Here is a 12,552-nt window from a genome sequence, read left to right as displayed (position 1 = left end):
ATATATATATATATATATATATATATATATATATATATATATATATATATATGTGTGTATGTATATAGTACGTAGGTTTACATATATCATGCCATGATGCTGTGTGGAATGAGATTCCCGTTGCCTGGACGCTGGTATTAAAATAAAGAGTGAAGCACTTATGGTATGCAAACTAATAACTCCATTTCGCAGAAGATTTTGGATTTGTTGAGTATACAATCACATTCCTTGCTTCCTTTCCTAGAATCCGTCAAATGATACAGGTTCCTCTGATGAGAATCCAAGACGGTTCGCAAGACTGCTTATAATTTTTTTCAATCTAGGAACAATAGTTACATTTGCCATGCTTATATTTCCATGTAGGTTCATGTATCTTCATGTATATATATTTATGTGCGCGTAGGTACATTCGCGTATTTATCGATGGATACTACAGTAGCACTTTACAATGCGCAGATATTTCTATATCATTTGCAGTACTCAATTTAATTGAACAAAACTGAATAACTTCCTATAGAGTACTAAAGTTTTGGCTTGACCTAGATACACTGAAAGTTGTGACCTTGTTAAATATAGAATGGGCTGTTAGAGCAAATAAATAGTATTTATTAAGTATTAATTAGAGTATATCATCCGTCTGGAGAAACCTTTCCAAAAAACAAACCAATACTTAATTATATTTTTCATTTTACTTGCAGAATCCGTACAAATTCTTCCACCCACGACGACAGTTAGACCTACTCCTCCATTACCACCCAGACCTCGAGGTAAGATAAAATGAAACAATTTATACTGACGTTTAGCTAAAATTATTGCTAATATGATCTCAATGGTTAGCAATTGTAAATATTCATATAATTGTATATATTTATCTGTTCTGCACTGCACTTTTTACTTCTATTACATACAATATGTGACTTACTAAAACATTTTTATTTACCATATACACAACTAATAATTAATCAATATATAATCTATAACAAATATCCTAGGATGATTTTAAAATATTTTTCTGCAATTACATGTTGTAAAAAATCATTGATTAACAATTCCATGTCAGTAATTATGATGTGCAATATATTTTTAATTACCAATGTTATGTGCGTCGTATAATATATAATTAAGAGTCCAAATATCTCTACTTAATTAATGTTTATATGATTATGTTATAATCATCCAGACTACGTAATGTCTCTTCTTCATATTACAAGTTTGCACTATTTATATAAATACCATTTCCAAAATAGAGATTCCGGGTCACAAGGGAATAGTAACAGAAACGACTGACATAAATTTCTTTTGGTTAGAAATTCAATTAAATTTACAAAATTACAAATTACTAAGAGTAAATACTCAAGCCGCGTGGTAAAGAGATCTAATTGGCGTATACCTGAGTTCAAGTCCGAGTACAGCATGGGAATATTTAACTTCGATACAAATGTGAAATAAATGATTTAAATTTGAACGAACTAAACGCACATGAATGATTTACAAACGGCACTAGGTCACGTGTCCAGCAGAAACACGTGTTGGGTTGGCATTTGATGAGAATAATACTTTCACCAACGTATTTAGAATATATAATTCCCCTTCTTTATGATGCTTTGATTACAGATATATTCACATATGCGTTTATATATTATGTGTGTGTGATCCTGGAGAGATAAACATATCTCCTTCAATATTTTGGTATTTAGTAACCTTTTGCCGAAAACTAACACATGCAATCAATCGCTAAATACTCAAACTTGCACACACAAATACCACCACACATATATATATATTCCTTTTAGTGAATTTAATATTATTTCCAAGTGTGTGTGTGGGTGTTTCTACGTCTCCGCACACGCACACGCACACGCACACACACACACGCACACACACACACACACACCTATAAGTACAAAAAGAATACCTATTTCCTATATTTGAGTTTATGGATTAAATGCAAATTTAACGAAACGGAATTATCTGAATAGAAAGATAGGAGACAAAATGGATGCTGGCAATTTTATATTTGTCGACACTTGTAACAATTGTTTGAGTTTTAGAAATGAAACATTGCTATCACATGTGAAGGATATTAAAAATTAGTGGGACAGATGAATTATCCGAGATATGAAAGTAGTAGGTTAATGTGTTTATAATCTATAATAGTACAGGCAGTATTGCTAATGATCTAATGGAGCAAACTGGGATACAGACTAGCAATGCTTGCGTTTATATATAACCGTATGCACAGATGCAAAGGTACTGAAATGCAAATATGAACATGCATAAGTACAGACTTAGATACACCCACACATATATACAGGTATTTAGATATACGTCTATGCATGTGTACACACACACACACACACACACACACACACTTTCAAAATAAGGTGATTACAATCAAGATGAGGAACAAGGATATCCGGAGGTAATGCAGTACGTTTCAAGTAACTCCATTTAATTGAACAATGCAAGCGTTACATCAATTTAAATGCAGAGCAATCCTCAGTTGAGACATAGAATTTAATTAAATTAAAACAGATGGATGCAATATAATTTTACTTAAAATCTCCAAGGAGGTAAGGGCATAGAAAAAGAGCAATGTCTGTTATGAATAGGGCTGAGAGAGTCGGATTAATACTAATAACTTTGTACTAATAACTAATGTAGTGTTTGCATTGTTTATTTAAATTGAGTTGCTTGGAATTATCGTACTGCATTACCTCTCGATATCGTTGTTGCTTATTTTGATTTAAATCATAGTATATATTACACAGTTTATATTATATTTATCTAACCGGATACATACAGCCAGGCAGTGAGGCAAACACACAGACACACACACACACAAACATACAGATACACAGATAAACGACAAAAGGTTTAGAGAAAGTATACGTATCGGTCATTTCCATAAATTTAGAATAAAAGCAGTTTTAAATTTGCGCTAAATAATGTACGATATATATTTGAATTTTCTTTGCTATTACATAAGCTGTGGAAACTAGTAACTACAATTGCAAACGCCTCTGCATCAGGAAAACATAATTTCTACTAATCCAATATTAACTGCTTTAAACAATTTTTTTTTAAAAACCGGATAATCTGCTTTTCTTTGCAGGAGACAAAGGGCAGCTTTGACCATGTAACGTGTTTGTGTTTCAACGAGCGTTTTATCAACGAAGTGTCACTATTATATATATATATATATATATACTTATAAATACATACACGCATATATGAGTTTATATATACATATATATATACATACATATATGTGTGTGTGTGTGTACATTGAGATATATCAGTCTCTATTTTAATACCATTTTATTCTTTCTCTTCGTTACTCTTTCACTCCCTCTTTCTCTTTGTTAACCTTTCCTTTCTCTTTATCTCTCAAAACGCTCCTTCTCTTCTCTCCCTATCTATCTATCTATCTATTTATCTGTCTCTAACCAAATATATTGCATGTATTCCGTCTATTTGCTATATTTCAGATTCCAGCGCCATTGCCACAAGAGGAAGTTCAGGCTCAATACACAGTTGCTCATCATACACCACTAAACTCACATTAACATTCATATCAATGTACGCTTAACTAACATCATTAACCAAACATTATGCAGCACGATCGACAAACGGAACCTTAATGTTTTTAATTTTATTCGATGTCGTCATTTATATATTTGTGTACTTTGGTTTTTGTACTTTATCACAGAATTCCGTGTGTTTTTTTCGTTTCCTTTTAAAGACGAGCGTGACTAATTTTGATGCCTAATTGCTGGTAATTACCTCCTTGCTACGTCATACGATCACAGCTTTGCTACAGTAATATTTGTAGTAGTAGTGGTAGTACTCCTTTCTACTATAGACACAGGGTCTGAAATTTGGGGGCGAGGGTGGGGTTAGTCGAATACGTCGATTCCAGTATACAACTGGTACTGATTTTAATGACTCCGAAAGGATGAAAAGTAAACTCAGCCCCGGCTGAATTTGAACTCAAATCCAAATGGCGCTAAGCATTTTGCCAGGTGCGGTAACGATTCTATCAGCTCAATAATAATAATAATACTCCTTTCTACTATAGGCACAACGCCTGAGATATGGATGGGGAGAGGGATAATCGATTACATCGTCCCAGTATTCAACTGGTGCTTAATTTAACGATCCCGGAAAGATGACAGCCAAAGTCGACCTCAGCGGAATTTGAACTCAGAACGAAGTGACGGGTGAAATATCGATATGCATTTTTCTCTGCGTGTTAACGATTCTGGCAGCTTGCCGCACTAATAATAATGATAAAGTTACGAATATCCCTTTCAAGGTGGTGCGAAAGTATGTTCAAAGCCCTATAACTAAAAAAGTAAACGATAAAAATAAATCGTGGTATTAGCCATCACAAAAACAAATGTTCTTCGATAATAGTTTTGTGCATGGGACAGTTTTTTAACAATCTCATATAAGTTCAACGTCCAATGACATCTTAATAATTAAAGCAAACTCTTGACAACTTTTGACATGCTTCGATGTACTTCCACAGCGTCAGTGACTAGTTCACATCAGCGTACAATCTCAAGTGTTGATGAAACAATCAAAGAGAGCGCATGAAATTTTAAGCGTGAGTGAAATGAAAAATTGAATATTTATAAGAAATAAAAAGGCAGATAAATAATTATTTCAAAATACTATCTACATGAAAAAGAATGGTAAAGGAAGCGTTAGAATAGTTAACTAGCTAATTAGAAATAAATTTGTGTGTTTTTATGTTATTATTTTCTGACTTTATTTTAGTGATTACAGAATATAGTAATATAATTTTGTTGATTGGGTCGAATATATCAAACGTTTACGCGAGATTGGTATATATACATATATATATATATATATATATATATACACACATATACCTATATATGCATATACATATCTATACATATACATACATATATATACATATATATGTGTGTGTGTGTGTGTGTGTGTGTGTGTGAGTATACATATATATGTATGTGTGTGTATATATATATATATATATATAGTTATATATATGGGTTTACATATGCATATACATGTATGTGTGTGTGTGTGTGTGTATGTATATATATATATATATATATATATGCATATGATATACTCATATATGTGTGCGTGTATGTATGTATATATCTACATGAGAATTGCATAATTGACAGTGATAGGAGGATCTTGCATGATATAATCTTCATTGTATACCACACAAATTTGATATACCATGATCTAAACGCAAATACAAAAGTGATGCTGTGGTCTTCATCCATTTCACGAAACAAAGTTTCAAAACCGTGAACCAGTATAATTATTTCTGCAACAATTCTTAAGAACCAAAACGTCTCGTCGTTAAAAGGAAAATGTTGCTTCTTTTAAATGTAAATCGTGTATAGTTTTCTTTTGTATCTCATTCTCTTTTTTATGTTTTTAGTATTTCTCTCGTTCCATAATTCCATTCTTGTTGATTTATATTCGTTTTTTTTTTTATTGTTTGAATATGCTTACGTGTTTCTTACTTTCGTTTTCCCATTTTCGTATTTTAAGAATGGCTGATCATTGTTGGAATTTTTATTTGTTTTAGTATCAGGATTTATGTAAAAAGAAAAGAATTGGCGGAGCCTGATGCGTAGTCAATTATGAAACATTATGTATGTGTGTATATATATATATATATATATATATATATATATATATATATATATAGTGTGTGTTTGTGTGTGTATACATACATAAACATATATAGTGTCAGTTCGAATTATTCATGCATAAATAAATGCGCGAAGCATTAAAACTGTTAAGTAGATGAAACTTATATATTTATAAAAAAAAGAATGAGATCATAGATTAAAACCGATAATAACGTTTTATGATATTCAGCATTATATTTTACGCGTATTAACAAAACACGTTTAACTTCTTTTACTCTCTCTCCAAACTAAATTCAATTTAAACCAGGAAATGAGGGATCCTCTGATTATTCACTGATATTGATGGAAATAGTAACAAAAAAAGAAAATAAAACGAATAAAAATACAACTATTTTCCGCATTTATAATACTTATGTTTTGGATACTACAAAAAATTGCATACATAATGCTTCCCAGTCTCCATTGTAAGTTAACATGTAAACGAGAGAGTATTATTTAAATTATAATATAAAATGTACAATGTAACAACATTAATCCGATTCTTTAGCACCATGGATAAGAATGGACTGAAACTGTTCTGATTTTTTTTTAATGTTACACATAGAACGCTGAATCGGAGGACTTTACATGTGCGACGCCATTTTGTAACACATCCCCTGCACCTGCCTGTGCCACTCTCCGTCACTCGCTCTCTTCATATATACATACATATATATTATATGACGGCTGTCCACCCGTGACCGAGGAAGAATATTGATGGCATTTAGCAACATTGTGCGCTCTAGGAAAACTTATCGTTTGCATTTGCGGCTCCGTCGGTGGCTAAAGAGCCCTGCTCTTGATAAGCATACACCACTGCAAACATTGCAAACCGAACTTTCCGCCATTCCCTATGCTAGCAGTGCGCCTTCGAGCAGCACGTTTAAATTCTTCTTGAAGATTAAGTGCTATTTCAAAAGTGTTGACCCCCTCCTTAATCTGCTTCCTCCATTTGTGGCGATGACAGGCATTACTCTCCCAGTCGATATGCAGAGGAGACCGACTGGCCGAGCAATATCTGTCATCGCCTCTGATATATATATACATACATATATATATACATAACATGCATGCGTACATAGATATATTTATGTGTATACATATATAAAAGGAGAAGATTGATCGTGTATACGAAGTTTCGTTGTACCAGTTTCGTCATGTACTAAGCTAAAACATCCAAGTCACTGTCACCTATGGATCGTCTTGAAGATCCCATCTTGCAATCACATGTCCGAAGTATCAAACCTGTGACCGCTCAATGTGGAGAAGTAGCGACTCGACGTGTAAGGTGTGCTTCATCCTTGATCTCCGAGTTATGCGCACTGTCGCCTAACTTCACTCCAGAAATCCTTCAGGCGAACACCATTTCGGCCGTGTGTATTCGCGATTGTACTCGTTGTCATTTCATAACATTTATACAATTGGTAGGGATATGCATGAAAACCTGTCTTTTCTGAATCCAGAATGCTTGAGCTGGCGAATTCTGGGCCAGTACCAGCATTTAGCGTCCAAAGAAACTTCCTGCCTCCAATCCTTCATGAATACAGCCGCGAGATACTTGATATTCAGTAATCTCATAATACACCCATCATCTTAGCTAAAGTAAAGATGCATTAGATAATTTCTAAATTAAGATAGAATTTAGACAATTATTGTTGGGACGGTCACGGTTGGAATCCTTTTGAACTCAGCATTATTTCATATCTTTTCTATCATTTATCTTCTTTCTTTCATCAGTTTTTTTTTAAGTTCATTCGATCAGCACTTTAAATCAATCAGGGCAGAGTTGGTGATAAAATAAAAAAAATAATAATCGCATTTATTAAATTACTCTTTTTCGACCAAAACTATTACACGCTAAATAATAAATAAAAAAAAATGGCGTTCCAACATGAAAAGCATTCGAATTCAGCTTCCGGAACAAAAAAGAATGAGAAAAATATCTCAAGTTTTTAATTTTCCGTTTCATTAATTTATGCATTTTCTTATTTCTTGTTTTCTTTAGCTGTTTTTATAGTTCTTTATTTGTTGTATTTGTTTTTATTTTTACCTGCTGCTTTTTTTTGTTGTTGTTCTGTTTATGCAATTCTTTTACTTTTGCTTTTCTTGTTTTTGTATCATAATATTGAATTTATTTTATTCCTCTATTTTTCATGTAGCGTAAAAGTTATTAATTTAAGTCAACGTTATTATGGATCGTTCTAATGTTGTAGCTTTTATCCGATGCATTAGCAACGAGATTACTTTATTTCGGCTTCAACTAGGAATTGTACGTAACAGGGTCGCTTTGACCAATAACAGTAGCTTACCTCAGCTAGCTGAGTTACGATGCCCTCCACATTGAAACATCATTATATAGCTACCTCGTTGAAAACACTGTAAAAGCAATAAAAATAAGTTAATATGGATAGAGTTTATACCTAATGAAAATTTTGTGTAATATTCATGCAGTTATTATTGTAGACGAAGACTGTGTCCGTAGACAATTCCAGATTCACTAATTCACAATTTTAAGTGTAGTATTCATGTTTAAACATAAATAATAATAAAAAGGAATACTTTCTATCTCCCCCATCACATTTTACTGGAATATCTCATAAACTAACCTGTGCCCATAGCTGTAATGGGTTTTAAGTCCATGATAGCATCTAATGATAGCGTACGGAAGTAATCCTAGCGAAGTGCTAAATACGAAGCCAGCGTTGGGTAAAATATATGAGCAGAGAGAACACAAGAGTATAACAGAAAATGGACTGGTCTTGTCAGTCAGTGATCTGACTTTTCTTTTTTGGAAACTATCCTAGATATATGACCGTATGTTGCTGTAACGCCAGCTAAGGTTTGGGAACAGTAGAATAATTGAAGGGGTTACCGGGCAGGGGGAGGGAATGTATAGATTACATCCACTTCAGTGTTTCATGGGTACTTGATTTATCGACCCCGGTGGAATTTCGATTCAGAACGTAGCGGCAGATGAAATACCGCTAAGGATCTCGCCCGGCATGCCAAATGTTCTGCCAGGTAAACAGCGTAATAATAATAGTAATGATAATAATATTCCATAGTATTATTTCGGTAGAACAGAATACAAAGCCTGAAATTTGGAGGAAGGGATAGACGATTACATTAATCCCAGTCCTTCACTAGTACCTCATTTATCGATTACGAAAAGATGAAAGGCAAAGTCGACCTCGGCAGAATTTGAACCCAGAAAAAGAAAACAGGCACAATACCGCTAAGCATTGCGTCCAGCGTTCTAACGATCCTGCTAGCTCGCCAACCTAATAACATGAGTGATAATAATAATAATCCTTTCTACCATAGGCACAAGGCTTGAAATCTATGGGAGGGGAGATAGTCGATTACATCGACACCAGTGTTTCTCTGGTACTTAGCATTTCATCCTCTCAGGTTCGATAAACTAAGTCGACCTCGGAGGAATTTGAACGTAGAGAGACAAAATACCGCTAAGCATTTCTCCCGGCATGCTAACGATTCTGCCAGCTCCCCACCTTAATAAAATAATGACAATAATAATACTTTCTATTATAGGCACAAGGGCGGAAAATTGCGGGGAGGGGGCAAGTCAGTCACATCGACCCAGTGTGTAACTGGTACTTATTTAATCGAGCCCGAAATGATGAAAGGCAACGTCGACCTCAGCGAAATTTTAACTTAGAACATAGCGGCAGACGAAATACCACTAAGCATTTCGCACGGCGTGCTAAAGATTCTGCCAGCTCACCACAATAATAACAATATAATTATTATTATTTATATTATAGGCACACGGCCTGAAATTTTGGGGGAAGGGGATAGTCGATTACATCGACCCCAGTACTCAACTGGTACTTAGTTTATCGACTCTGAAAAGATGACAGGTAAAGTCGACATCGGTGGACTTTGAACTCAGAACGTAGCGACGGGCGAACTACCGCTGAGCATTTCGTGTAGCGTGCTAACAATTCTGCCAGTTCAATAATAATAACAACAACAACAATGATGATGAGGATATATATATATATATACATATATATATATATACTAGAGGTTATTTGATTATTGGTAATAATCTAATAATCTGTGTCCTGCAGGTTATTAAATTATTAGTCCTGTCTGTACATATATGAGTGGGATGAATATATACATTATGAGGCAATATATCTCCAAATGAATCCGACAAAAGTGTAGCAGAGTTCAGCTGAGAAATAAAATTGATTTCAGGAGAAATAATTTGCTGAGGTTTTAAAAATAATTACATTAGGAGGCTTCTACTTTTTTCAAAGCAACTGTTAATTTATTTATTATTAAATTTTAAAGGAGGAAAAAAAACACTGCTGCAAAATCACGCAAAATGTATGTGTGTATGTATATATATATATATATATATATAATATAAATATATACATATACATGTGTTTGTGTGTGTGTATGTATTTATATATGTATATATATATATATACACATATATATACATACATACGTACGTATGTATGTTTGTAGGAATGGATAGATGGAAGGATGACAAAGAATATAGTGAGATGCCCAGAGAGAAAATATATTACAAAATTTCGTTTTTATTAATCTCATACATAGCAGTAATACATACGTAGAAATGTATCAATGTGTGTGTGTATGTGTATACACACATATATATAGTAGGGGACTTGCTAACTAGGTTTGGATATTCTTTTATTAAACATATGATTGTGTGTGTATAGGTGTAGAATGATGTACAGATAAAAAAAACAAGTTAATAGATAGTAGATAGATAAATTCAGAGATAGATTATATCAATTATACGTTTGTTTTATTGTATCAAAATGTTCCACTAGGGCATATATTTTGTTAACCTATTGTATTAGTATAATTATTCATAATTTCATTACAGTATTAATGTAGTTACTACAACGTAACAGATCTGGAGATTATCTTGTAGGAGAAAGCAATTAAAAAGAAAAAATAGTTATATCTCTTTACATTGTAAATTAAAATCTCACACTGAATTTCTTTGTAAATTATCCTCTCAGGAATGGTATTGCTAGATTATCTATGAGGCAAATGTCATGGCTCGACGAAGTAGCATGACCGTTTCCTGTTCATTACGCCGTTAATATATATATATATATATATATATATATATATATTTATAAAAGCATTCTACTAGAAATTATTAATAACATCGTTCTTAGTTTATTAATTCTTTTGTAAATTTATTAAATTATAAATTCTTATAATTTTTTTTTCCGTTTGTTGTCGTTTCAGAGTGTGCCATAAAAGTTTTTGGCAAGCCTGTCCATCAACGCTACACTAACCATAGCTGGGGGGCATGGATGCGGGACGCGACCCTTCATCGTCAGAGGTACTGGTACACTCCAGAGTATTACGGGAACTTGATTTACGAGTACAAAGACCGCAACCATTACAAAAACAATATTGCGGATCACATATACGATATGGGTGAGCATCATTATCAAGGTGTCGGGCATTTGATATATCGACGCTCCTTCTACTTCCATTTAGCTCACACCTCCAAAGTGGCCCGATATTCACTTGCCGAACAGAAAGTTGTATCATCTAGCAAAAATATGCCAAAAGCAATTAGCACAGGTGAACGTTCCTTGTATTCATTTCAATACAACTACTTTGATTTTGCTGTTGATGAAAATGGAATTTGGGTTTTGTACGGTAAGAATTCGTCCGAAGAGACATTGATAGTGGTTAAACTAGACGGTGACACTTTACAAATACTTAAAAAATGGGAGCTTCCGATCAAACACCGATCTTACGGAAACGCCTTCATCGTGTGTGGAGTATTGTATTTAGTGCAAAGTGTATCAAAACCGAAAACTAAAGTAGAGATAGTTTACGATTTGTATGCTGATGTGAAACTCTGTAAGGTATTGGGTTTCTCAAACCCTTTCGGACATAACTATATGATAGCGTTCTACCACAAAAAGATTTATGGATATGACAACGGCAATGAAATAACGTATCCTGTATTGATGTATGATCGCAAAGAACTTGAAACCCTAATGAAAAGTTGTTAGTGTAATTGTTAATTTTTTTTTGGTTGTTGTTTATTTTCAAACTAAATTGTCTATATCATAAGTAAGTTTGTGAGTATGCACGTACTTAAAGATGGATGAAAACATATATGAGCGTATATACTTATGTACATATATATTACGTATGTACGAGTAATATATGTACGTATGCATGTATATATGTTATTAATATATGTGCATATACCACTAATGTATATATGCTATAGAAATAAATGGATGTATGTAAGTATTAGACTACAGGTATCAGTTTTCAATTAATAAGAGGCTTCTTGGTATCGAGGAGTGCAGATAGGAATTGAAATCATAAAAAAATAATCATGATAAAATTAAAGTAATACGGACGACAATGATAATTGCTAATATGATATAAAATACAATAACAAATAAATAAATATATAACCTGGAAAAAATGACATGAATGCGTGTATGTATATATATATATATATATATATATACACGCACATATATATGTGAGTGTGTATATATATATATATACATATATACGCACATATGTATATATATATATATACGCACATATGTATATATGTGTATATATATATACATATATATATATACGCACATATGTATGTATATATATGTGCATATATATATACGCACATATGTATGTATATATATGTGCATATATATATATATACATATATTTACATATATACGCACATATGTATATATATATATGTGTGTATATATATATATATACATATATACGCACATATGTATATATATATATGTGTGTATATATATATATATATGTGTGT

At 32.8% G+C, this 12,552-nt stretch overlaps 1 protein-coding gene across 1 annotated transcript in view; it reads left to right on the top strand.

Annotated features, from left to right (window-relative positions):
- LOC106868744 (gliomedin-like) overlaps positions 1-12,263 on the top strand; it is a 157,725-nt gene extending 145,462 nt beyond the window's left edge. Inside the window, exons 7-8 of the mRNA XM_052973442.1 lie at positions 699-767; positions 10,974-12,263. Of these exons, the coding sequence (XP_052829402.1) occupies positions 699-767; positions 10,974-11,758 (854 nt within the window). The 3' untranslated portion in view covers positions 11,759-12,263. The remainder of the gene's footprint in view (positions 1-698; positions 768-10,973) is intronic.
- Positions 12,264-12,552: the final 289 nt, after the last annotated feature.

This window comes from Octopus bimaculoides, chromosome 15 (genome assembly GCF_001194135.2).
Source record: "Octopus bimaculoides isolate UCB-OBI-ISO-001 chromosome 15, ASM119413v2, whole genome shotgun sequence".
NCBI lineage: Eukaryota > Metazoa > Mollusca > Cephalopoda > Octopoda > Octopodidae > Octopus > Octopus bimaculoides.
The sequence above is the reverse complement of the archived record's forward strand: the minus strand, read 5'-3'. Positions and strand labels throughout refer to the sequence as shown.